At 33.7% G+C, this 27137-nt stretch overlaps 3 protein-coding genes across 3 annotated transcripts; 1 reads left to right on the forward strand and 2 right to left on the reverse strand.

The window, feature by feature from the left end:
* The first annotated feature begins 4670 nt into the window (after positions 1–4670).
* Positions 4671–5477, forward strand: LOC111894977 (dof zinc finger protein DOF3.1). Its single transcript, XM_023891062.1, has one exon. It carries the CDS (start codon positions 4671–4673, stop codon positions 5475–5477), a length of 807 nt encoding a protein of 268 aa, XP_023746830.1.
* A 12124-nt stretch (positions 5478–17601) lies between these two features.
* LOC111895002 (uncharacterized) lies at positions 17602–18740 on the reverse strand. Its single transcript, XM_023891091.3, has 3 exons — positions 18402–18740; positions 18160–18317; positions 17602–17831 (listed from the first exon to the last, which is right to left on the reverse strand). Exons 1-3 carry the CDS (start codon positions 18477–18479, stop codon positions 17732–17734), a joined length of 336 nt encoding a protein of 111 aa, XP_023746859.1. The 5' UTR covers positions 18480–18740; the 3' UTR covers positions 17602–17731.
* Positions 18741–20804: 2064 nt separating this feature from the next.
* Positions 20805–24395, reverse strand: LOC111894968 (nonsense-mediated mRNA decay factor SMG7-like). The gene is made up of 5 exons (XM_023891053.3): positions 24049–24395; positions 23591–23683; positions 22921–23484; positions 22732–22854; positions 20805–22657 (listed from the first exon to the last, which is right to left on the reverse strand). The coding sequence occupies exons 2-5, from the start codon at positions 23651–23653 to the stop codon at positions 20951–20953; spliced, it is 2457 nt and encodes an 818-aa protein (XP_023746821.2). The 5' UTR covers positions 23654–23683; positions 24049–24395; the 3' UTR covers positions 20805–20950.
* Positions 24396–27137: the final 2742 nt, after the last annotated feature.

The following is a 27137-nucleotide window of genomic DNA, read 5'->3' on the forward strand; positions in this document are numbered from 1 at the left end:
TGGATGTTCAAGTGAATCCTTGAACACGATTTGATCATAAATTACATGCAATGACACATAAAAGAGTCAAATGGAGGTATTTCACCACTAAATGTGATGGAGAACCACTCTAGGAACTTGGGACTACATGTACTAAGTGTTAGAGCCCTAAAGGATTGCATGAGGTGGGTGTATGGCCACCTTTAAGGTGTGTGCGGTTGCACACAAGAGTGTGCGTCCGGACAGAGGGTGTGTGCGGCCAGGGTGTGTGTGCGGCCGTACACTCTTTTTATGCTCCAAACGTCGATTTTCAAGTGTTTCAACGCTCAAACGAAGTCCAACTAAGAGATAGAGGGCCAAAACTCTCACTTTGGAGGTTTTTGAGGTGTGTATGGCCACCTTATGAAGGTGTGCGGCCGTACACCTTCAAGTGATGAAGAACACGAAGAACATGAAGAGTTTCGGGCGTAGATTTAGGTGTTTTACGTGTATAACAAGCTAAATGATGGAATTCTTCACGTTGTTTAGGCCCTTAGAGTGTTCTTGGATGAAGTTTTTAGAGAGAGAAAGTAGAGTGCAGCCCAATGAAAGGAATGAGTGAAGGGGTCACCCTATATAAATAGGGATGAGTGTGCGGCTGGAGGATGGGTGTGCGGCCATACACTCGGGTGTGCGGCCACACACTCGTGTGTGCAACCATACACTCAGGTGTGCGGCCACACACTCGTGTGTGCAACCATAGACTCGGGTGTGCGGCCTCACACTCGTGTGTGCAGCCATACACTCGGGTGTGCGGCCACATACTCGTGTGTGCAGCCATACACTCGGGTGTGCGGCCACACACTCCTTTTGATGGAGTGTTTGGCCTATTTGCAACCCTAAATCTTAAACCAACCCATCCCTAATTCAAACTTTGGTTGTACTCCAGGATTTACATGCTTAAATGAGCCCTTAATCAGTGCTAGGAGTTAACAGAAATGAGTTTAACTTAGATTAACTGAGTAGATGTACAAGGTAGAAGTTTTCGGGTTGTCACAGACTTAGACAACATTTGGTGTATAGGATTGAAATGAGTTAGACAAAATAAATCAGTTTGAAAAGGTTTGGCATGAATGGAACTGGGACAAAATCAGATTTTGACTAAGTCAAATGGGAGGAAATCACTCCATTTTTTCCCACCGGAAATGATAGAACACGTTGGGACAAGATACTAAAATGAAAAAAGAATCCTTCCCTTCTCATCTCTTGTCATTTGTTTCTGCTTCTTTCACCTTCACCACTTCACTTAACCCGTATCCCTTCGTTAGAGATAAGACAAAGACTACCTTTACCACTGTCCATCCAGCTAGAGATGAGATACAGACTGACCAGTTATTATTTTTCTTATTTTTTGAGATATAAAAGAGAATGAATGTTGTTGAAAACGCTACAATGAAGATGATGGAACTGAAAAGCGAATATAAAACCCTTAACCTCTCTCACGCTCAAACGTAAATCAACATCCTTTCTTGATGTCTTGTCATAACTCATTACAAGTTTCACATCTCCCATATACATGATTATTGGTAATTAACTAGAATTTGATATATTAAATTCCCCGTTGTTTTGAAAAAAGATACACACCACAATTTTGATAGTCGGTTGTAAAATTTAATCGATATGCATTTTTTTAATATATGTAGGTCTAGATTGGTTTTTGTGATGTTTAGATAAAAAAAATTAATTGAAGTGTTGCTTAAAAAATTGTGGTTTTCTTTGTAAACAGATCTTTTCATATTAATTGGATGAAAAAAAATAGGGTTCTTGTTTTTAAGTTTTCATAGTTATATTGTTTTTGTGTTTATTATGTAAGGGTAATATGGTAATTTTCGTAGTCTTCTTATTATGTGTGTTAGTGTCACGAAACACCATCATCATATATCATCGGTTTAGTCCAGTTCAATCTAATTATGTCTTATCTTGTCCATCTACCAAACGATACCTTAATTAAGGTCCAACATTGAACAGGCATTAGTATTGAGATTATTGTTGTAATCATTTTCATGTTTTTTTTTCTTTTTTGTTCTTATCTTGCTTATAATATTGATTTTTAGCAACATATGCTCTAGCAACATGTCGTAGGGATTACTATATTGACCTAGGTAACGATACTTGTCGTCACATATCTTTTTGAGAAATTAAATATCCTCAAATTGTTTGTTCTTATTCATTTTTCTTCTTATATAAATTAATTGCATGTGAAATCCATTAATTATATATCTTAATTTAATATATTTATATTGATAATAGAAAAATGTATATGAACAAAAAATAAAAGGATATGTGATATCTTTATTTAATTTTATTTTTTAATACAATTGAAAAATATAACTTTGCCAAAGGGTAAGACCGGTGGGAATTTCAGTATTTTTGTTTCCGAAAAATAACCTGCGAGGGTAATTTTTTTTTTTTCGTCTTGTTCATGTTTAGATAATTTTTTTGTACACATTAGACCATTTAACAAGATACATGGTCAAATGTGTACCTTCTACAACATTTTCAGTCAAAGTATAAATGTACCTTCTACAACATTTTTATGACATTTTTTTTCCTATAGGTTTTTCTAATACAATGTTTTAAACTTGGTTATAATTTTTTTTAAAAACTTTTTTATACTTTCGTATAATTTTAAAACAAGTACCTTTAAACCAAATATTTTATAAATGTTTTAAATTTTTCTTAAAAATTTTCAACTTGTTTTTTTTTTATTTACATTTTCATACAATTTTTTATAAGTTTCATACCTTTATTTATAAACTTTCTTTTACAATATTTTTAAGGTGTTTCATTGATTTTGTATGACAATTTAATATTTTTAATTACTTTCGTTAAATACTAGTTTAAAACGTTGTATTAAAAAAATGTTTATCAACTTCTAATTAAAAAGTTGGAATAATTTTAAAACATGTATATTATATTGATTTTTTTATTTGCTAAGTAATATTTTCTTTTTATTTTTTAAAACACCCACCATACTTATTGTTACATATTTAATTTGTTTAATTTTACTATTAGATACTATTTACTTTAAAAATATTATATATGCTTAAAAATAAAAGAAAATAATTATAAGAGGCTATATAAAATATTTCACAAAATAAAAACATATTTTTTAATTAAAAAGTAAAGTTTAAAATTGAACAATATTTAATTAATATTTAGGAAATTATGGATATTTTAAAAAATAACGTTTGAACAAAAAATAATACAAACAAATATGAAAAATAAAATCACTATTAAAAGTGGAGAAAATGACCTATCAGGGTAATTAATTTTTTGTTTTGTCTTATTTATGCAACTTTATTTTTTGTACACATTTAACCATTTAAGTTGTTAATTTGTTTATATATTATCATTGTCGCCTGCTATAGCTGGTGACAATAACAATATGTGAACACATATAATAAGTTAAATAGTCAAATGTGAACACAAATAAAGAAGTTGTCTAAATGTGAACAAAACGATGATTACCCTGGTAAGTCATCTTCCCTTTTTATTCCAATGTCAATGATAGTTTCTTCATATAAAACTATCATTTGGAAAAGAAAAACTAATAAAAAAAAGAAACAAAAACAAAGAACAAAGAAAATAACAACTTATTTTATATTAATAACATACATCATATTTAATAAGAAAATTGATAACTATAATATAAGTCATAACAATAATAATAGAAGGTACATTTATACTTTGACTGAAACTATCAAATTGGTGTACCATTCACAATCGTTAAATAAGATAATTGTTTTTAACTGAAATAATAAAATGTATAATAATAAATTCGTAATACAAAATGTTGAAGAAAATACAATCTTTTGTTGATATCAGAAATTGTATGATTTAAGTAGTATAATTTAGTTTATAGGTTTACTAGGTGTAAGACCCATGTATTACATGGGTTAACTAAGAAAAATTAAATATAAATGTCTAAATATTTAAAAACTTTGGATTTATAAGAAAATAAGAAAAATAATGAATTATTAAAATTGATTTTTTTTATATTTTAAATTTAAATAAATAAACAAAATAACTAAAGAGCATTAATTTTGGAATTCTAGAATAAGGAAAGTAAGTCCATTAATAAAATTGATATTCATTTATTACTATATTTATTGTAATTATTACATTAAATAATTATGTGGAATTTATTAAAATAGAAAAAACTCATAAAAAGACATGTGGAAAAAAAAATTAATTCAAAATAGCTACAAAATAGCATTTTACTAATTGAATGAGAATGTGATATGTAACAAAAAAAATTAATTCAAAATAAGGTGTGTTTTTAGCCAACCCCTTTTTTTCTACATTTTATTATGATTTTATTAGATTACTAATCCTGAATTAACGTTAACAAAACCCTTCATTAATTTCTCACTCTTCCTTTGACTCGTGCCTGTATACGAGTCAATATTCAACGAAAATGTCTTCTTGCAACCAACTGCTTACGATACATATACACATCAGATAAAGTAAACGGGTCTAAATGACTTAATTAGTTGAAATTTTTGAAAACGTGGAAGACTGTAGATTGTTTTTACACACATTCCTGAACCTGAACTTAACATGGTCAAACCTCACACCTCCCATATAAATAACCCTGATCAAATGACCTCCACATGTTCTCACAAAAAGATTAAGAATTATCAAGCAATATGAGCCAGAAGGAATCAGGAATGCGACCCCAACAGCCGGTGGCTCCTCCTTCATTCCCTCCTCCAAATTGTCCTCGGTGCTACTCTGATCACACAAAGTTTTGTTACTATAACAACTACACCGTGTCCCAGCCGCGCTATTACTGCAAGGATTGCCGCCGCTACTGGACCCATGGCGGAGCCCTTAGGAACATTCCTACTGGTGGAACCAGCCGCAAGCGGAGTAGGACTGATCATACTGCATCAGCGACGTCGCAATTCTTGCTTCCACCACCGACAGCATGCGACTTGGGAGCTCCAGATAACTCTACAGGTGGCTTTGGCTGTCCAAGCATTGGTCGTGGCACATTTCCGCCACCAATCACAGAAACTATGCTATCATTTAATCGCGGTGGTGGTTCCAACCAAACGTCTTTCAGGTTTTCCCCAGGTGGCGATTTAGGTGGTGTGAACGCTGCATTGGGTGCTTTTAATGTAGGGTTTGGTGGTGGAGCTCTTCCGCCAGCAGCTCGATCAAACCCATTATTGCGTCACCTTTCCTCGATGGATGGTTTTCGTGACTATGGCTTTCCTGTTCTTCAACGACAACAGCACCACCCACCACCGCCGAGTGTATGGACAGCAGGTCATAACATGGCCCTTAACAGCACCGGCAGTACCATACTCTCCAACCCCATTAATTTCCTGTCCATTGCTAGTCACCCCGCTACACCTGCAAACGTAGTCAGCATCAGTGAGTGGTCTGAACTCAATGATATAGACTATGAGGGTGATCATCTCCAAAGTTACAAGCAACCATCACCATGATATTACATATTGGTTTCAGAACTAGACATCCTTGCATATTGGGTAGATAATAATTAATAGGTTAGATTATAGGGGAAAAAGGGAGATAAATTTTGTTTCTTATAATTACATATACAACTTCTTCTATAACTTTCATGTCTAATTTTGTTTCTTAGATTAACGAGGGTTTTATCAGTGCAGTAAGCTACCTCTTTCCTATATCATATACCAGTTGTGAGACCCGTATATTATACGGGTTGATTAAAATATAATGTTAAATGAGAGTGATTAAATGAGAAGTTTATTTGAATTTGAAATATGAAATAAGTGAAAACTATGACAAATAAAAAACATGCAAAAAATAAATTAATTAAAATTATGTGTTTAATTGTCAGACCCGTATACTAAACATGTTATTATAAAAAAATGTTAAATACAAAGGTTAAAGTGTATAATTGAAATTGAAATTTCAAATTTCAAATTTGAAATTAATAGTCATTATGGTAGTTTTAATTTATGGAAACTAATTATTGATATATTGGAAATGAATAATGAAGTAATAACAAGTGGAAAATTAATATATGTCAAAATTATGACAAAATGACATGTGGCCAATTAAATGAGAGAATGACAAGTGGCAATAACATTTTCATTTATTATGGTAGATTTACCTTTTTATTTAAATATTTTATATCTTTTTTTATCGAGTTATGTAGTAACAACATTTAGAAGTATTGAAAGAATTTGATGATTTTATAATGATATACTACTGCGTCGGACACAACAATGTGTCCCTTAAATTGGAAGCGCTAGCTATCATTCTAAATTTCGCATACTCTTGGCTTGTTAGGCAACATGGTAAACGAACTATCATGTTCATAGTAATCTTTATGAAAAATTATTGATGTTCTAAGGTTAAATCCAACAAGTGGTATCATGGTCTTTAGTTTAAAAATGAAGGTACGTGCAGAAAACAAAAAAATAAAGAATTAGATGGCTTCACAAAACACATCTTCTAGCCTCTACTTCCACATTAAATCGATGGAACTATCACCATTGGAGTATTCAATTGAAGGTGCTATCCAAATCACAAGAATTATAGGGAATTGATGAGTGGGATTACTGAACCTAGAGATCATATCAAACAAACTTAATTAAACCTACAAATGATTCTAAGAGAGTCGAAGAAGAAGGATAGAAGTGTGTTGTTCCCCATTTATAGGGACATAGATGAAGCTATCTTCAAAAGAATCTCACCATCAACATATTCAAAGGAAAAATGAGATATGCTCAATATACTTATATTGGTAAGGAAAGAGTTAAGCTTTCCAGGTTACAAAGATGCGAATGTAGAAAATATAAAAGAGGAACAAGGATTGGCAACTATTCAAACTTGTTTATCTAGGGTTGACCTAGTCAATGAAGTAGAGGTTTCATCAAAGAAGTTTATTGGAAATGATGTCAAATAGTAGAACTAAGAATCACGAGGAACTATTTTAGCCATATGTCGAAAGTATGAGAGTATCTAGTGGGTGTGCTTTCTATTTGAAAGAGAAAAAAACGATTTGAATGAAGAGAGCGCTCATTTGTGATTTTGGTGTGCTTGAATGAACATGTTAGCATGGTTTTATTAGTTTGTATCATCTTTTTAATATTGTTAGCCCATGTGTGCTTTGGCTTGTTTTCTATACATTTGTATTCATTGTATATATATTGATTAACTGAATGGGAGAAAGGGTTACGGAATATAATCACAATTACATGGTATCAGAGCAATATCGCCTGATTACCCTTAAACACTAGTCGACATCATCTATTTGCAAACTGTTCGATCTTTCTCCCATTATTTTGTTTCCTACCTTCTCTGCTTCTCTTTCTCTTTTTCTTCTCTGCTTCTTCTCTGTTTCTCAGCATGTCTATCCCCATGAATGCCAAGCCATCATCCACAATCAATATCAAGCATGTGGTTCCTTTTGTACTAGAATTGCATCAAATAAATTATGATATTTGGAGGGAGTTATTTGAAATTCACTGTATTGGGTATGGAACAGATGACCGTCTCAAGCCTCGTATTACTGCAACAAGCGACAAAGACAAAGAAAAAGCTATTGCAAAATTTGTTGCTGCGAAGGATAATTGGCTTCGTGTTGACTCCATTGTGAAATCATGGTTATATGGCACTCTCTCCATATCTCTTCTCCACATGATTTTTAAGAAGTAGACAACAGCTTATGAAGTTTGGGAAAATCTTGAAAAGGTTTTTCATGATAACAAAGCATCCAAGGTTATTCAGTTGGATCGTGAACTCAGAAACATCACGTTTGGTAATTCTTCCATCACATAGTACTGTAGTAAAATCAAATCTATTGCTGATCGATTGGAACACATGGATGCTAAAGTCCCTGAAACCACTCTTGTTGCATACATGATTAGTGGTCTGTCTTCAAAATTTTGCTACATTGTAATCAATATCAGGCATCGCCGCATCGAGACCCACCTTCATCTCTCTGGGTGCAAGATCCATACTTATATGTGAAGAACAACAGATGATACAAGATGAAAAACATGACTCTATCATTACTTATGTCGACAGTTCTTCTTCCCCCATGCTCTTACTATTCAAAATCCTAGCTACATATAGTTCACCTTCCTGGCAACAAAATAATAACGGTGGTAGAGGAGGCTACCGTGGGATCATCATGGTTGCCGAGGTGGCCGGGGAGGAGGACGTTTCGGCCAAAGATACCATGACATTAAATGACAGTTCGCTTCCCAATCCTTACCGTACCTTAACTCTTCAAAACGTTTTAATTGCTCCTAATATTATTAAAAATCTTTTTTATGTTTGTCGTTTTATCGTGAAAATGATTGCTCTATTGAAGTTGACACTTTTGGTTTTTCTGTGAAGGGCTATCGCATCAAACAAACTCTCATCCGATGTGATAGCACCGATGATCTTTGTCCTATCACTTCTCTAAAAACTTAAGCCTTCGTTTCCGTTGCTCCGTCTGTTTGGCACCAACGTCTTGGTCATCTTGGTCAACACATCCTCAAACAACTTGTCCAAAATCGTTTTATTTCATGTTCTTCTACTAAAGATTCAACTTTGTGTCATGCATGTCAATTGGGCAAACATGTTAAATTGTCATTTAGTACTGCTACTTTTGTTTCTCAATTTCCACTTTGAATTAATTCATTCTGATGTATGGACATCCCCTATTGAAAGTTTGAATGACATTAAATATTATGTCATATTCTTAGATGATTTTTTTCATTATGTTTGGGTTTACTCTATTCGTGTCAAATCTGATGTGTTTGAAAAATTCGTGCACTTTAAAAAAAAAATTCCACAACCAATTTAAGATGGACATCATGTATTTTCAATGTGATAATGGTGGTGAGTATGACAATCATAAATTTCATGCTCTTTTTTCTCAGAAGGGCATTCATTTCCGTTTTTCATGTCCTTACACCTCTCAACAAAATGAGAAATCCGAACGCATGTTACACACCTTGAATAATGCCATTCGCACCCTTTTGTTTCATGCTTGGCTTCCTCCAACATTCTAGACTGAATCTCTTCATATGGCTGCTCACCTTCTTCATATCCTTCCTTCTATCGCTCTTCACAATGTCTCCCCTTCTACAAAATCTATAATCAACACCCAACCTATGACCATCTTCATGTGTTTGGTTGCCTCTATTACCCTTATATCAAGGCTTCTCATAAACTTGACTTTAGATCAACACCATACATCTTCCTTGGGTATCCTATGAATCATAGAGGATACCGTTGTCTTAACCTTGATACAAATAATATCATCATCTCTAGACACGCTGTTTTTTATCAAACCATTTTTCCTTTTGGGTCGATGACACCAAACAAAGCTCCTTCCTACACCTTTTTAGAGAGTTATGAGTCTACACGTCCTCTTCTTACTACCTTAACCCCACACCTACCTACCCATCATAATATTTCTACCGAGAATGTTATCCCTACTCAAAATTCATTACTGACTTCGTCTACCACCCCTCAAACCCCCCTCTCACCCTCCTGTCTTGTCCAACTGCCTATATTCGGTTCAACAAACCAACCATTTGCCCGCTCATTACATTCAACCCTTACACCTGACCCTTCTCAGCCTTCTACCTTCACTCGTTTAGAGCCCAGGTCACTGTCATCTACCAACTCAAATGACACCCTATCTCCTATACCTTAAAATCTGCACCCACTTCTTACTCATGCCAAGCAAAGGATTTTCAAATGCGTAAGTTAAAATTCATTACCGACTTCATTTCCTAAGGAACAAACTAGGGTTTGAAGCTAGAGATTCATCCTCAAGCTTAGAAGGTAACAATTCTCCTATTTTGTCTTGGAAATTATTCTTCAATTTGGGGATGAACTTACCATCCAATATTTATGATTTAGTTAGGTTTTATTAATTAGTTGATTTAACTAATATTTCTAGCATATAGACTCATAAACACCATAAGATCTAACCCTATTTGATTATTTTAGTGTTTAGTAAGGATTTGAAGCTCCATATATAGTGAAATCATGTGTGATTTAGTTTAAATGATTTTGATGACTGAATTGACCTTTTTTCAATGCTTTAGAAACAAATCTTAAGTAGTATATTCATTAATCACCATTTGGATACACTAATTGAGTACAAACTTGATATTGGGTTTCATTGAAATTTATGAGATTTTGAAGATGATTAAAATGAATCATTATTCACTAATTGTTGTAAATTTATATGAACCGGAGAACTAGATCAAGTGGAAGTTTGGATTATTGATGATTGGTTTTTAGGAAAATAGATATGAAACTTGCTTGAAGTTAAATGATGTGAATCAAGTTTTGAGTTGTCTCAACTCTTGAATCACCCATTCCAAACCATGAATCCAATGGAATTGAGTATTTCAATGTTTATTAGTTTCTTAATGTGTTTTAATTGATTGGAAAAATTGTAGTGAACTAAGAGCTATTAAAAGATTATTGACTAATAAAGGCGTTTGATGTCTACATGAGCTTTCCTTGAACTCTTTGGTGCTTCAATGTCTTATTCACTAAGTCATGAAAATATTGGACTTAATTGAGATGTAATAATGATGTTAGGACTTGTTATGTCACAAATGGCTATTTGTGAAGTTTGGTAGAGTTTGAAAGCCATATGAGCAAACTACACTGATGCTATGAGGGAAAAATAATCATATTTTGGAACGATAGGCTGAGCATGGGAGAGGCAGAGCCTTGGATAAAATCCAAAACTATTTTTACTTCGATTTTGGGCTTGTCCAATTAACCTCTTGTTCTTTACATATCTCTAGAGTAAAAATGAGTATTTAAGACCTAGTGTGAGCTAGTAAACTTATGGCATTTTGGTCTTTTTGTAATTAGTTAATTATGATAAATAGGTGGTGATTAAGAAGTAAGATAGCTTGGAAGAAAGTGAAATAACTTACAAGGTTGTTGGGATGAGTAACTATCAAATATATGTCTTTATTATAACAAATGATGAATTTTATGAAATAAAGTATGATCAATTGTTTACCAACTTGCTTGCTATGTGAAGTATAATATGCATATATCTGTGCATTCGTGAAATGATATTTTCTAAAATTAAGTTTCGAAGACTAAATGGATACGATGATTTACAAATGGTTTTTCCGTTACACATTTAAGCGAGTATGGGAATGACTTGACTTTGTCAAACCTAAAATCCATGATAAAATACTTTCAATGACGTTTAATGACTAGTTATTATACTCTATACAATATCTCACTTGCATGCAAGACTAGCTATACTGCATATGATTTGTGACTGACGCATCCTCACTATGAATTAAGAGTTCCATTTGCAATGTTCGGCATATGAGCCTTTTTCCTTAGACACTCCCCCACAATGATGATGTCAGACACTTCCCACATTATAACTTATGAGGTTGTACATATGAGATTGAATTAGAAGGTTTAGAAGCATATTTTATTGTATCTACTCTACTATGACCGTAATGATGCTATATTTTAACTTCAGTATTATTAAATGATAGATAATGACTAATGATTTTTTTTAAATAACATGTGGTTTACCAATAACTAAGGACATACGAGTTTTCAGTGAGCTAAATACTATGTATGTTTAAGGACTTATTTTATCAAGAGTTTTTCAAATGATTTTGGGGATTTCTCATTAGTTAAAGGATATACCAATTCATATGACTTCAAAGGTATGAAATCATGGTATTGCTCACTTGGCATTTCTAATGCCTAACCCATATATTGATATGTATTCAAGTGAAAGTAGTGAATGAAGATTAGAAGACGATGGTTATTTAAGAAGGGGAAAATTTATATAGCGATTATGTACTTTATTTAATAATATCATGATTGTTTACGCTCTCTTAAACTCTTTTGAAAACTGTGAATGTTTTGTGAATTAAAGATTATCGGACTGTATTTCCGCAAACAAATGCATTTGAGCAATTAAATACTTTTAAATTGTTTTAAATTATCAAATAAAAATATGGTTGTTTCAGTTTAGCGAGCTCCCAATCCTATATCAATTCGCGATCGAATGAAAAGAGACAAGTTTTACTTCAATAACTAGCTTGATGGAGCTTTTCACCTCGTTGAATATATAATGTAGCATCCCAAAAATCATGAAAAAAAATTTCATTTTTAAAACCATCTCAAAATCCATAATTCATACAAAACATAGTTTCCAAAACCATAAGTATAATCAGAGTATCCCAAAAATCATAAGTCCAATAAATATCAAGGATGATGTGCACAATCACGCCTTCACCTTATCCTTGTCCTATGATGTACCTAAAACCATAAAAATCAAACTGTAAGACAAAACTTAGTGAGTTCCCCCAAAGTACCACACACAGCAACATAATACAATGTATGCAACCAAACCTGCCGCACTGGGTTGAACCACCATCAAGCCTTCAGCTAGTAACTAGACTGCTCCCGAGCCTACAACATAATTTGTGTTCATAATCATATTGTGTTTGAATTATTTTTTCTTCGTCTTTTTACCTGTGAAAGATCTAAATGATCTGAGATTTATTCTCATCAGTATCATATCATGATAACTAGTAATTTAATGAATTGGTAATCAATATAATTTATCCACTAGATATCAACCATAAGGAGGGGGAATTCGGAACTAAACGTAAGTACTCTTTAAACTAAAATTAAAATTTGTTTTTCTTTGCTTGCTTAATTTTAATAGTTGTTTAATTGGTAATTGTTTGAATTAAGTTACTGAACTTGCAAATCAGTAAAAACCCTCATTTTAAGTATATTTTTTAGTTTAATTATTAGTAGTTATTTTCTTAATTGAACCCTCGTTCCTTATGATCGACACCCTACTTGCCTAAACTATCCTATAAATTAACTAGGTACACTGCTTATGTGCAATTAGTTAGTTAAGTAGGTTAGGTTTATAAATTTAGAACTGATAGTATACAAATTGCACATCAAAACTCTAGGGGAACAGGTACGATTTGGTTTAGAAAATCTAATTATTAATTAAAGTAAAAAAAAAACAAACAAAGTAAAAGGAGAATTGTGTTTCACAAACTAGATTAAGATGAAAAAAAAACAATCAAAACAAATACAACTAGAAATTGGATTTAGTAACAATAATTATAAATATAATTTCACTTAAATTCAATTACGCCTTTCAGTTATGATGTATTTCTACGAAGTACAATGGGTATTAGTAATAACTCATTGATTCCTAGATTGGTTATGCTTCTTGGTCTGATTCTAAGGAATTTAAATCATAGTGATCATGCAGATTAACATTCCCCATTATCAGTATTTTAGTTCGTATCATGCACGATTTTATCTTTATTGATCTCAATGGTCATGAAAAACAAATAATTACACAGGATGGTCATCATACGCAATGAACACATTAAAGTTCATTACTTTATTAGTCTAACCTTAGGATTTGATCCATTTCTAGTTATAATTGCCAATGGTCATGAATTTAAATGATTCAAGCTAACAAAGTCAGATTGGTCATCTAGACTATATTAACTCAGCAATAGGTAATAAATATAGAAACTTTAACACATGAATCTTTGATCAAACAAACATGATAAATTAAATAACTCAAAATATTTGAATCACATAAATCACACCAAAACTTAAGATTTCATGTACTCCTAATGAAAGCAAAGGGTTGTTAGCCTATAACGAGATAGTAAGAACATAACGAAATCATCAAAAGTATGCTAAACAAGTTAAACAAACTAATTGAAGTCCTATTTATCCGGCTCCTGATTCTTCATATCCTTGCTCCAAATTGCATTTATAGCTTCAAAATTTCCTTGGAATAGCTTCTAGTGGCCCAAAAAACTGTTTCTTTCTTGTTGGATCCCTTTAATGTTGAAGATAACCCTATATTTATACTTTTCAGAACTGGCCCAATTATGAGGCTCATAGGTAAATGATTTTTTGTATAACTCAAACTCTTCTATGTTGCGTGTATAGAAGATGTATGATGCACGATCTGCTTAATTTGCCCCCTTTTGCCTTTTCATTTCACCTCAGTTTCGATTCCTTTTTGCTCAGTAACGTATTTTGTTTGCAAAATGTAATTTCCAAGTATTATGAAAATATAATTCGAAACATTAAGATATCGCATGAAATGTATATATAAATATAGCGATATCATGCTTATATCTACACTTGGTTCGAAATTTCTTTTAAGTAATTAGGATCACTACACCATTTTCTAAGTATTTAAGTCATTTCTCATAGCTCTAAAATTTCCCAATGTCTCATAAGCAATACATTGATGGTATTTTGCACCAAGCCATAATGTCATATATAATAAACTTATCTATTCTTCGAAAAGGTTTCTTTGTGGATTAGGTGGATGTGAAACTTAAAATTACTATCATACTCTTTTAACTTATTTTTTATATTTTTAACATTAATTATAATATTTTCATCATACTTTTATAATTATAATATAAAGGCCCCCACCCTACCCTCCTTTTGAAATACAAATGAAATAGACAAAACTTCAAAAATGGTCCCTGTGTTTTCTCAAAATCTTAAGTTTGGTCCCTAATTTACAAAAACCTCACGGATGGTCCCTGTGGTTTCAAAACTTTTAATGTTTAGTCATTCCGCCTAACTTCCTCAGCTTTCTACCGTTAAGTGAAGAGCATTTTCGTCATTTCAATACTCAGGGACCATTTATGAGGTTCTCTCTCTCTCTCTCTCTCTCTCTCTCTCTCTCTCTATATATATATATATATATATATATATATATATATATATATATATATATATAAAGGGCCCTACCCTCTCTCTCTCTGCCTCTGTCTCTCTCTCTCCGAATCGAATAATCGATCAAATGAAGGAAATGAAAGCGAAAAATGAATACGATCGAAACAAATGTGCGCCTCCGGTGGTTCATCTTTTGTGCAAAAGGGAAGTAGGAACTAGAGGTCCAATCAGATGGATCCGTGGAGGGATTTAATCGCAAAGAGGAGGTAACACCTCCCTTGCTCAGTTGGTCCGAAGAAAAGAGAATGGACGAAGCAGCGAGGCTTCTCTCTTTCTACCTCGGAAAGGAATGCGAAAGCGGAGGGGAAAAGTGGTCTGGTGGGGCGACACAATCGGCAGCAGGTAAGGGGTTTTGTTTTGGCTTTTTGGGGAATCAGTGAAAAAAAGGAAAACAAGATGGGATGTTGCCCTGTGACTTCGCTGGAGAATCTCAACTGAAACTCGATGGATGAAGCAGGATATGGTGAGGGATATGCTTGGGATTCAAAAACAAAAGGAAACAGGAGGGAAGTCAGAGGTTCTCAGCTAACTTTCTTCTCTGGTGAACAAAACTTACTACCTTGTCCTAACTGCTGAAACAAATCACAAGTCGTCTTCTTCACTATTGTTACATAATCATTCACAGGAGGTTTACAAAATCGAATTAAACAAAGTATAGGCGAAACAAAGCATGATTTGAATCAAATGTTGTCTGTTGTCATGTACCAATTTAGTCAATGGGTGGTGCAGAGCAGGTACGAACTGGTTAGATAACTCATGCACACGATGTGTTTGTTGAAATGCGTAAGCATAAATCAAACCTAGTGCATATAAAGATTTTTTACTTAGACAAGAAATCATTTTCCTGACTGATTTAAACTTAGTTCCCCTGTTTTTGTTACTGTAATCATGGATTCATATAAATATTTTTGGAGATGATGTTTCGTCATTCTCTTCTTGATGAACATTCTTTTGCTGATGAAATTGTAACCGTGGGTTTAAACAAAGATTCATTGTGTTAAATCGGTGGCTTTGTGAAGGTCTGTCAAGTGTGTATGTTTGTGAAAGATGCAGGTGAACACAACGAAGGAGACCATAGGGATAAGATGGAGAGAGAGAGAGAGAGAGAGAGGGTGGGGCCCTTTAATTATATATATATATATATATATATATATATATATATATATATATAGAGAGAGAGAGAGAGAGAGAGAGAGAGAAAACCTCATAAATGGTCCCTGAGTATTGAAATGACGAAAATGTCCCCCACTTAACGGTAGAAAGCTGACAGAGTTAGGCAGAAGGAATACACATTAAAAGTTTTGAAACCACAGGGACCATCCGTGAGGTTTTTATAAATTAGCGACCAAACTTCAGATTTTATGAAACCACATGGACCATTTTTGAAAGTTTTGTCAATGAAATATTATCTTGAAATCTATTTCAATTAATGATGTAAAAATGGTGCAAATATTATTTTATTTCCAACTCTACTTTATTTTTATACCTTTTTTACATCAATAAATATATTCCTTAACATATTATTTCTTTAAATTTATATAGATTATCAAAGCACTCTTCATTATATTTTTTGCTGTAATAACTTTAAAAAATATATTGTTATACAATATAATCAAATAAATTATTTGCATATTGTGAATTGATATTAATTTAATATATAACACATTATTATAATTCATAATTATTACATTTATAAAATACTTAATCATATTTTATAAACTATAAATAAATGAACATGATACTTGGGATTAAATTTGGCACTTGAAAGTTTCACACTATGTTGTTGTAAAAGAATAATATAAGACCAAAATTGGTGATATACTATTGTGTGACACCAAAATGGTGGGTGAAGATGGGTTTACAATAATTTGGTGTAAAAAAATAGGATTTGCAGTAGGGTTGAAGATGACCTTACGGTTAGATTTTGACGATCTTATCGCAGCTCCTCTAACCATCGACCGATGTCATTGTACTCTCTCTTTTACTTCTACTTTCCCTACCACTCTCCTCGTTTTTAGTTTGGGTCTCTTATCACCTATTGTCGGCGGTTTCCTTCTCCCTTTTCCTCTAGCCAGAACCCTCGTAACCTTTCACCAACACCCTACACACCACCTCCATCTGACGGTGTGAAAGATAGTTCTTGGTTCATTTTCAGATGAAAGATTTTTGCAAGCACATTTATGGGTTTCTAGGAATCAAGCACTTCGATTTCTCCAAGAAGATTTATGGGTTGTATTTGTTTTTGTTCATGGATTATTTTGTCCCGGGTGGTGTTCAAACTTCTACTCAATTATTCTTTTGGGTCAGATATACCTCCTTCTAGTGGAAATCAGAAAACCGTGACTAGCCTTGTTCACTAGAGATGATGTTTTGCCTTAGAATGCCTATAGAACCACCTACGCTTAGTCTTGTAAGATGTTGGCTATTCAGTCACTTAGGTGCTAAGTCGATTGATCAGCATTACGTTATGTTGTAGCAAATAACACCAATCAAGGTTAAATTTGCTCAAAGTCGAAGTCTACTTATAATCTTTTGCATCTGAATTGGAAGAGTAATCTACTCAAAGTCGATGTAAAGATCAAAGTCAAACTCAATGTCTGCTTAAAGTCTACTACTTCTGATCTTATTTATCATTGGTGGACAGTTTAGGTGTTCGTGGTTTCATAACCTCACTTCCAGCATTAGTTTTACAGTTTGGTTTCTGTGGTTTGTTGCGTTTAGGATTCCCATCTCCACTCTTACATTTAACATCCCTTTATACTTTACTTCTCTTTTTATTATATAGTCTCTCTATGGGTTTTACATTATGTGCATGTAACATTAATCAAGCAAATTACACATCATATTATCAAAGAAGAATCACAAAATCAAAAGAATGATTTTCAAAATTTTCTATAAGAACAATTAAGGTCTTAAATAAGAAGGTATGATTAGCCAAAAGTTTTCTTCTTTATTTGTTCTTTTCACTTGTTTTGTCAGCTTGACTGGGTGCTAAGCCTATCTCCTGCATTTGATGTTCAACAGTAACCAAGCCAGTCTGCGCAAGAAAGCTGCAGAAACACCATTAAAAGATCATTAGGAAACTCTAAAGTAACCACATAGAACCATTAATGATCATTAGTATATCACTGACATAAGTAATCTAATGTAGTTTTGTAGATCATTAAAGATTCAAGAGTTTGTGATCTTGTAAACAGATCATATATCAACTGAAAACCAAAAAAAGATTCAACTAGCTTCCTACTTCCCTCTTAATAATTAAGACTTATTTGGACACAAATCAATTATCAATTCAAAAAGTCATAGATCATCAATGCATATTATCATATATCAATCGTAATAATTTACCAAAAATAAATGCAAATTTAAGAACGTTACCCGCTGAGAAGAAAGAATAGGATGCCGGTGATAAGAACAAGGAAGGTAACATGAAGCACCATTGCAGAGTCGCTAGAAGAGAAAGCTAAGCCCAACATAGCACAAAGACAAACACCCAACATGAAGAATGCTCCTTTTAATGCATTCCAGGTTGGACCCTGATATCAAAACAAGAGAAAGATTAGTAATTGATCAATAAAATGGAGAAAATTAATACTTGGCGATTTGAAAAGTCTACGAACGTTAACACCAGGGGCTAAGGCTCCGAGAAAGACGGCTGTTGCTGATGACACATCTTCTACAGATTGTTTTCCTTCCATTCTGGGTAGCTTGATCTGGAAATTAGGGTTCAATTCTGAGTTGTACGGATGGGCGATTCTTACTCCAAATATATATGAAGAGGGTTTTAACTTCCTTGAGGATATGGAGGGAAAATTAAGATTAAGATCACGCAATCTAGCAAATAAGTGATTGCAGCAAGTCGATTCTGCAAGCGATTTAGTTGATTTTGACCAAAAAATCAGATCGCATCTACACTTTCATCTCAATTTGGAAATTTTGGCGGACTGTTTTCAGCGTGGATTCTCAAATCACAGTCGCAGATATGATTAATTGGCCCATGGCTCATGGCCCAATAACCCAATAGCATCACAGTGTCTCAAATCATTTAATTTTTTCTTTATTATCCTGTTGTATCAGTATCATTAATTATTTTATTTGAAGAAAAAAAAAAGGCTCCCAAAGTCACGTCCAATACTACTGGTTTTTGGGAAGTTATTTTACTTTTAATTAATTAGATTTTTATGATTTTAAAGAACAATTTATTTCAAGGTTGAAGTTTAAGAGACCGAATATAAACTACCCTTTTTTTTTTGAAGTGTTAAATCACATATATTAGATTTCTATTAAAATTTAGTATACTAAATGGCAGTGTCAAACTCGGCTTCTTCGTTCAAATACTTGGAATCGAGTTAGGGCTGATAATTCTCGATACGACACGCGACACGATACGAAATAAATGGGTTTGGGTTGAGTTTTTCAACCCGCCAACCCGTCAACCCGTTTATTAAACGGGTCATATATGGGTTTCTCAAAAAATAAACGGGTTGACCCGCCAACCCGTTTATATTCTTGATAAAAAAATTATTATATTTTTAAATGTATTTATGTATCAAGTATTAATATTTAATAAGTATTATATAATATATACAATTTATTCATAGACCATTTGATTGTTTTGACATTATTACTCGTGGTGGATGGTCTAAGGTCATAAGTCGTAACCTATAAGACTAAGTCTGTAACATGTTTCTATGAATGTTTTTAATTTTCATTTGGATGTTTAAGACTTAAATATCTAAAATTTAGACCCACGAACCCAAATCCGACCCACGAACCCGCCAACTTGTGAACCCGTATAAATAAATGGGTTGATGGGTCATATATGGGTTTAAGTTCCAAACCCGCCAACCCGTGACATGTATATTTAAATGGGTCGTGTTTGGGTTGGCATATTTTGACCCGCCAACCCGCGACACGTCAACCCGAACACGACACGATTGCTAGACCTAAATCGAGTAAATCACAATAACCTCATCAGGAATTGTATTTGTAGTTTCGTAAGTTAGTACCCCATGCATACATGTCTTAAATATCATATATGATGAATATATTTGAAATATATTCAAAAATTATACCTAACAATAGCATATTCGAAACTCATAGACACTACATGTTTGAAAGTCATAGGATGAACATGCTCGAAATTTATAACTAGTTTTTTTTAGAAAAATAGGTTTGAAACTTATAAAAATAGTACGAAATTTAAGAAAAATAAATTATATAACTTGTTTTCTGTAAAAGAAAATCACATTTTAAGGTATTTCGTCTATTCAATTTTTAACTAACAAATGTATAATCATGACGTAGTTTCTTGTAATTCTCAGCTTTTGTTATGAACAGTGTTGTAAAAATCGGTCTAGGCGGCCGATTAATCGGGGATTAATCGCTAGACGGTCTTCAATTGAATAGGATTAAGGATAATCGATCGGCCTAATCGGTTTTGGTCAAAGGGGGTCAAAGTCGGAGCTAGACGGTTCTAATCGGTCCTAGGCAGCCTAATCGGCCAAATTTTCAAATTTTCAATAATTTAAATATTAAACCAAAATTTTCAAAATTTCAAAAGCTCGTAGTATCTCAATATTCAACTAATATATAAAAAAAAATTAAAAATTAAATTTTAAAGTTTTTCTCCAAAATTTTCAAAATTTATATATTTTGAAATATATAATACACAAATTTACTTCTTTTCTTAAAATATATTAAAATTTGAATAACTGTTCTTATTAATTGGATGATAAATTGTTGTGTTTGTTAAACTTATTATTAAACTTTTATGCTTATTTATTTATATTCTTACGATTAAAGTTATATTTACAAATTTTCGAATAATTTTCTTAATAATTAATGGTTCTCGATTAATTCCGCCTAGCCGATTAATCCCTAGACCTCAGTCCACGGTCTAGCTAACGTCTAACGTTTTCTGCAACCTTGGTTATGAACTTATAATGTAGTAAAACAAAACTTAATTCATATAGTTGTTGCAATTTAATATTCATCAATCAACAAAGAAAACATTAGCACCCTTTCTTCCAAAATCACTCTATATTCACTAAAAATTACAATGTACAGATCTTCGATACAAGCCTCAAACAAAGGAGACAAAATACACAAAACATTACAAATACAATACAGAAGTTTATATTAACATAATCATAAAAAAATAAATATTTCAATTCCCCATGTACGGATTACCTCTAAACAGAGACTCGTTCGGCAGCTGCCATTCCCTCTCTTTCACATGCTGCAAAACTGGTGGCTGTTCACCACCACCGCCGCCGCCGCCGCCGCCACCACCAAACAAAAACCTCTCCCTTGGGTTCTCCAAATACACCATCCGGTTCGTAAGCAATGGGTTTCCCCACCTATCAACAACGTCATATCTCGAACCACCACCATATCCATGGAAGTTTCCGGCGATAGTTCCGGCAGGGTTGTTTCCCGAAACCGGCCAATGAGGGTTGGGATTCGGAAGATTTCCATTGCCTCGCTCCAGACTCAGGTTGTTTGTATACCGGTAAAGCCATTCCGAAGAACTTAATCCAAATACCGGTGGCCGGAATCCATCCTCAAAGCCCGGAACTCCAGAACTAAAATCGTCCGGTAACAATGGGGCTGAAGGAATCGGAGCTACATAAGATGATGTCGGCATTTCAGAAATGGGAGACAACTCTCTCTGGTTTGGACTTCGTGATCCTCTTTCTCTTTCTAGGTTTAAGCTTTCTCTATTAAGAACCCAGCCACTTAGGGAAGGAGGTCCTGCAGCATTTTGTGCACCGATTAGAGATGAAGATCGTCGAAGATGTTCTTGATCAGAAGTTTCAGTTTCAGTCTGAATCGGTTCAGAGTTGTATCTCGTGAGAGGTTTGAAGAGAATCACCTCCTCCTCTTCAACGACACTCGATTCTTCTTCCTCGATAATCTCTTTCTCGTTTTTCTTTGAAAACTTCCTTGAAGATCGATCATAAATGATCGATCCACACTGCAATTTCTCGGCTACTTTAATGGAAGCATGAAGAACGCGATTGACACGGATCGAATTCGAATTCCCGAAGTCGAATCTCCGTCTATTTTCGGAATTACAGAAGTCTAGAAGCTCGTTTGATTGGGAAACAGGTTTGAATCCTCTCAACTCATAGTCTTCCCACAAAGCAATTCGATTCGAGAAATTAGGGTTTTCATCAAATCCGCTCACAAGATCAACCAAAGCACCAAGGAAATACGATTTAGCATTACAAACCTTTTCATCTTCATCATAACTTCCTGCAAAATCAATCACACCAACATACCATTCCAGGAACACGAGCACCGCAGGCAACAACGAGCAGCAGTTCTGTCGATCGGATCCGGCGGTGGTAAGGCTGAGACACCGCTGGATAAAATGACCCAAACAAGTAAACATACACGTCCAGGCCCATGAGCTACATGCTGAAAGCTGTTCGTCTTTTTGGCCTTTTAGTTCTTTAAGTTCCGGAGTTTTCATCAGATTATGGATTACAAAGATGAGAATGGCGACAGATTGAAGAGCTCGATAAGGTCCTTTCCTTGATGAATCGAACTGATCATACGGTTCTAACGATGAATTCAATTCCATTTCGTTTAATGCCAATACTGCTTCCAACTCCTTCATTGTTGATGCGAAAGTGTGAGGTAAATCCTCAAAACTCGGTTTAACCAGAAAGAAACTCATCATCCTCACAAAAAGAGGCCAAAGATCTGTTTTCACAGGAAAAACATGCTCATTCCCATTACCTCCTAATTTAATATTCGTAGAATCCATGCTTGAATGCGACTTAATCTGCGATGAAAGCCTCTTCAATGGCTTTGAGAAATCAATATGGGCATTGGTAGAAAGCGATTCTAATTGCGATGATTTGTTCTGCAAATTAACATCAAATTAGGGTTTTTCAGCTTCTTCATATAAATCAAAAAATGAAAATATCAACTTGTTACCTTCTCAAAAAGCAACATAATATTATCTCGAGCATCTGGAAAAGGCTCTTTCACAGCCAAACTTCTTATACAATGATATAACGCAAGAAAATCATCACCAATATATGTTGCCAATAATGCCAACTTCAAAAAATTTCATCAATTATTTTCACATCATAAATAATAAACAATGTCAAAACAATTTTATACCTGATTTTGAGGGTTTCCACTATGAGGCCAAACTGTTGTTGCTTCTAAGTAATAAGTAGCTGCCACCCCCCATTTTTGAACCTCGGGCTTTTTACAAAGCTCAACATATCTTGAAAGATCACCTAAACAAACTAAAAACCTATGACATACATAATGGCATTTTTGTAATATTGTGTTTTCATTAGAAACAGGGTCTCCATTTCCATTCTTTTTCAACAATGTTTCTTCAGATACAAAAGTTTTTCTGAATTTTGCAATTAGGTCCTTGTAGAACTCGGCAACTTTAGAGAGAAACAATTTGAATCCTTCCACGTGGCTATTAAGGTTGTTTGTGCTTTCTGTTCCCGATGACACTTTCTTGATTTTCTTACGATATTCATCAATGTGTTTGTAGTGAAGCTTCCATAGAGAATATTCAACTTCTTGAAGATCGACTTGTTTGTAATCATTAAGGATGATTTTCTCATAACCAGATCGCACTCTGAGATAAAGATCTTGAACCTCTAAATGCTGTATGCCTTTATGTTGAATTGTTGCCCATAATAGCTTTTCAGTATTAACAACCTGAACATAACATAAAGAAAGGTAAATCATAAATGATCTTTCTTTATATATATATATATAGAAAGTATCAATTTTGGTATAAATGGTTGTGAATCTTGTAATTGACCTCAAGAAATGAAGTCTGCTTTTCTCTCTGATCTCTAAGTGTTGAAGGCTGGTTTCCATTCATGACTATTGTGGAACGATTTGAAGATCGAATCTATAGTTTATGCACAAATGAACTTCATTCATAAGAAATTCAAAGATTTCATTTCTTAGATACAATCAACGCTTTACAAATGTATAGAAAAAGAAGGAAAACTGAAAGGAAAAACATAAGAATAAATCAGCTACTCCTACACTCAGTAATATGATAATTCTGTAAGAGGTCGAATCAGTCAGTCAAATTATCAAACACTTGAAGTGCATAATTCAATACAGATTGACGATGCGATTAACAAGAAATTTGAACACAAAATTGAAAACCCATGTGGAATAACACTTCAGATTATCAATAAAAGTTGCTATAATTACAAAAATCGAAAAAGAAAAAAACTAAATTTTGGATATGAAGAAGCACGTTACCTGAAGAAGATTCTGCAACGGGTGTAGAAGAATAAGATGAATAACTCCTCAGATTAACAAGAAACGCTAAATCATATCGACTTCTGGAGAAAAAAGACAGCGAAACATATAGAAGGTGTTGGGATTATAGCAAGATGAAGTGAATTTGGTCGGGAGTGGGCAAACTGTTATGATGTTATTGGTTTGTCTTTTAGAACAATGATCCTTGCGTCTGAGATTTACCCAGAAGAAAAGGCAGCTACTTCTAGTCTGCTGCTCTTAAATGACGATCATACCCTCGCTTTGCTTTTCTTTCATCCTAATCATATACTTGAAAATTCTCTACGTATCCTTTGAAAAATATTTAATAAAAGCGATCTGGACGAGAATGACCTTATTCACAAAATAGATATAACAATGGGATTTTTGTTTGTTTATTTAGTTAGTTTCTATTTATTTATTTTTTATTCCTTTTTAAATTGTAAGAAAAATCTTCAATTTTAAAACGTAGTTAAACTCTATTATCGGTTTCAAAATCAATTATTGTGGTCTTTATATAATGTTTATCAAAGTCGACACTCATCTATATAGTGCTCTTTGTTTTTATTTCGAAACTATGCATGATGCAGACATATATGAAAAAAAAGGTGTTTTTCGAGATGTTTATCGAATATTTGGCATTAATGAGTTCAAAACTTTTTTCTTTTCTTTTCCCTTTTTTTTTAAGTTATGAAAATAGTTTTATATATTGCTTAGTAAGTTCAAAACTCTTAGTTTTTTTTTTTTTTTTTTTTAGATTGAGAATAGTTTTATATATATTTTTTTGTAAGTTTTATATATATATATATATATATATATATATATATATATATATATATATATATATATATATATATATATATATATATATTAGAAACAACAAATTTTATTAAGAAGCCACAAGCCTAGCAAGTGACTAGGAAGGGGCAGAAAAGGAACAAAAGAGGTGGGTTACAACGGAGACAAGGGAGAAGAGTTCCAACCCAACCAACTACCAACATCACATTTTCCCGACAGTTGAGCCAATGATATGATAGTGACTTGATTTTATCGATACCAGATGTTGATAATAATGCACCTTGAAACAGTCTTTCATCCTGCACTTCCGGTTCATCCATAGCATCCTATAACATATGACTGTTATTCTCTTCCTTAATTTGGGGCATCTTCCCCATGAAGTCGCGAATTGAAGAAGATCACTACTTTTGTTTATACCATGTTGGTTAATTCTACACCAGGTAAAAATTCTTTCTCTTATGAGTCCAACAAAAGGGAAGTTAAACAATATGTAGTCCGCATCTTCTTCTTTCAAATACAATTCGAGCATGTAGTGATGTTAATGGTGACTCCTCTTTGTTGTAATGTTGTAGCGGCAAGGATACTACCTTGAGCTACACGCCATATGAAACACAACACCTTGAGTGGGACAATTTTACACCAACTGATTCTAGGAAGTGTTGCAGATTGCAGTGCAAAAAAGTCTATTCTACCCCTGAGAGTCCTTACCATTAAATATCCATATGGAGCAAGTAAGCACTGCCATCGATCCGGGCCATCACCCAAGTGGCACGAGACTGTTTCATTACTTAAGTTTTGTAATTCAGTGGATAACCCAGCAGATATAAGACACGACTTCCAATTCCAAAAGTTGACTCACTCTATCTGCTACAGTGCATCTTTTGTTGGATTCCAACTCATAGAGTGACAAATATTTTGATTTTAATCGTTCGTGTCCCAACCAAGTATCTTGCCAAAATAGGGTTTGTTCTCCAGAGATTGTTACGTGCTTGAATACATCATTTAGTATTAACCGTGTGCTTCAATGTCTTTTACCATCCCAACAATATTTTTCCAGACCCCCGTGATAGATTTCTTACATAGGTAATCATGTGGTTTTTGTGGAGATTGTGTATGCCCGTAACCGTTTGTTCCCATAAAGATGTTGTATCATTCTTGAAACGCCACTACCATTTGATCATAAGACCAATATTTAATGCTCGAATCAATCCAACTCTAAGACCACCTAATTCTTTGGGTGTGGTAACTTGTTTCCATGATACCTAGTGTATTTTCCTCTTCCCTTCATTTGTACCCCACAAAAACGATCTTCTAATTTTCTCAATTGATTCCAACAACACCCCATTAGGGCTTTGAACAAGGATAGGTAATATGTAGGTAAGTTGCCTAGAACTGATGTGATTAATGTCACTTGGCCACCAAATGAGAGTGTCTTTGTTTTCCAATTGAACAGTCTAGCTTGAATCTTGCTAATTATTGGACTCCAATTGTTGGCCAAATTCATATTGGCACCAACCGGGACTCCAAGGTAGGTGAAGGGTAGAGTGTCCGCCTTGCATCAAAGCAAACTCGCCCAGTTAGAAGTCTCTGCATGCATTGCACCAATGTCAAATACCTTGGACTTGAAAAAATTGACTTGTAGACCTGAAGATGCGTATAAGCATTTGAGAATACGAGGCAGGTTCTTCAGGTTAGACCAGGACCACTCACCCAAGAACAATGCATCATCCGTGTAGAATAAATGGGAGATTGCTAGTCCACTTCCTGGGATTTCGATACCTTTATACAATCCTTTTTCTACCGCTGATTTGAGGGCAACGTTTAGTCCTTCCATGACTATGATGAACAAAAATGGTGAGAGAGGGTGACATGTGGCAAAAAAACCTTCATCTAATTCAAAATAACCATAAAATGACATTTCGAAACTCTTTTTGTCACTTAGAACAAATTCAAAATATATACAAAAGATTTAAAGCTTTTTTTTGAAATCATAAAAAAAATTTACAAGGTTTTTATGCCTAGTTGTCTCTAAACCGAGAAGAAGAAGAAGAACACCAAAGCGATGAGTGAGTATAAGGTATTGGTGTTCCTTAAAGCGTGGTGCTAATCTAATGGAAGGATATATACCAATTAGGAATTTCAATATGAGGGTAAACACATAATCACAATTCAAAATCGAATTTGCCCAAAATTGCTTTGTATTTAGGGACTAAATGTTTCTGCAACAAAGTTCACACTTAGGGACGGTGTCATTATAAAAAAGAAACTTGGAC

This window comes from Lactuca sativa, chromosome 4, assembly GCF_002870075.4.
Source record: "Lactuca sativa cultivar Salinas chromosome 4, Lsat_Salinas_v11, whole genome shotgun sequence".
Lineage (NCBI taxonomy): Eukaryota > Viridiplantae > Streptophyta > Magnoliopsida > Asterales > Asteraceae > Lactuca > Lactuca sativa.

Coding starts and splice junctions, on each gene's coding strand:
- LOC111894977 (XM_023891062.1), top strand. CDS start 4,671: ATGAGCCAGAAGGAATCAGGAATGCGACCCCAACAGCCGGTGGCTCCT.
- LOC111895002 (XM_023891091.3), bottom strand. CDS start 18,479: ATGGAAGGAAAACAATCTGTAGAAGATGTGTCATCAGCAACAGCCGTC. Junction 18,318..18,401: donor CCTTAGCCCCTGGTGTTAAC/GTTCGTAGACTT, acceptor TTTTGATATCAG/GGTCCAACCTGGAATGCATT. Junction 17,832..18,159: donor CTATTCTTTCTTCTCAGCGG/GTAACGTTCTTA, acceptor GTGTTTCTGCAG/CTTTCTTGCGCAGACTGGCT.
- LOC111894968 (XM_023891053.3), bottom strand. CDS start 23,653: ATGAATGGAAACCAGCCTTCAACACTTAGAGATCAGAGAGAAAAGCAG. Junction 23,485..23,590: donor AGCAGACTTCATTTCTTGAG/GTCAATTACAAG, acceptor TGTTATGTTCAG/GTTGTTAATACTGAAAAGCT. Junction 22,855..22,920: donor GTGGAAACCCTCAAAATCAG/GTATAAAATTGT, acceptor AATTTTTTGAAG/TTGGCATTATTGGCAACATA.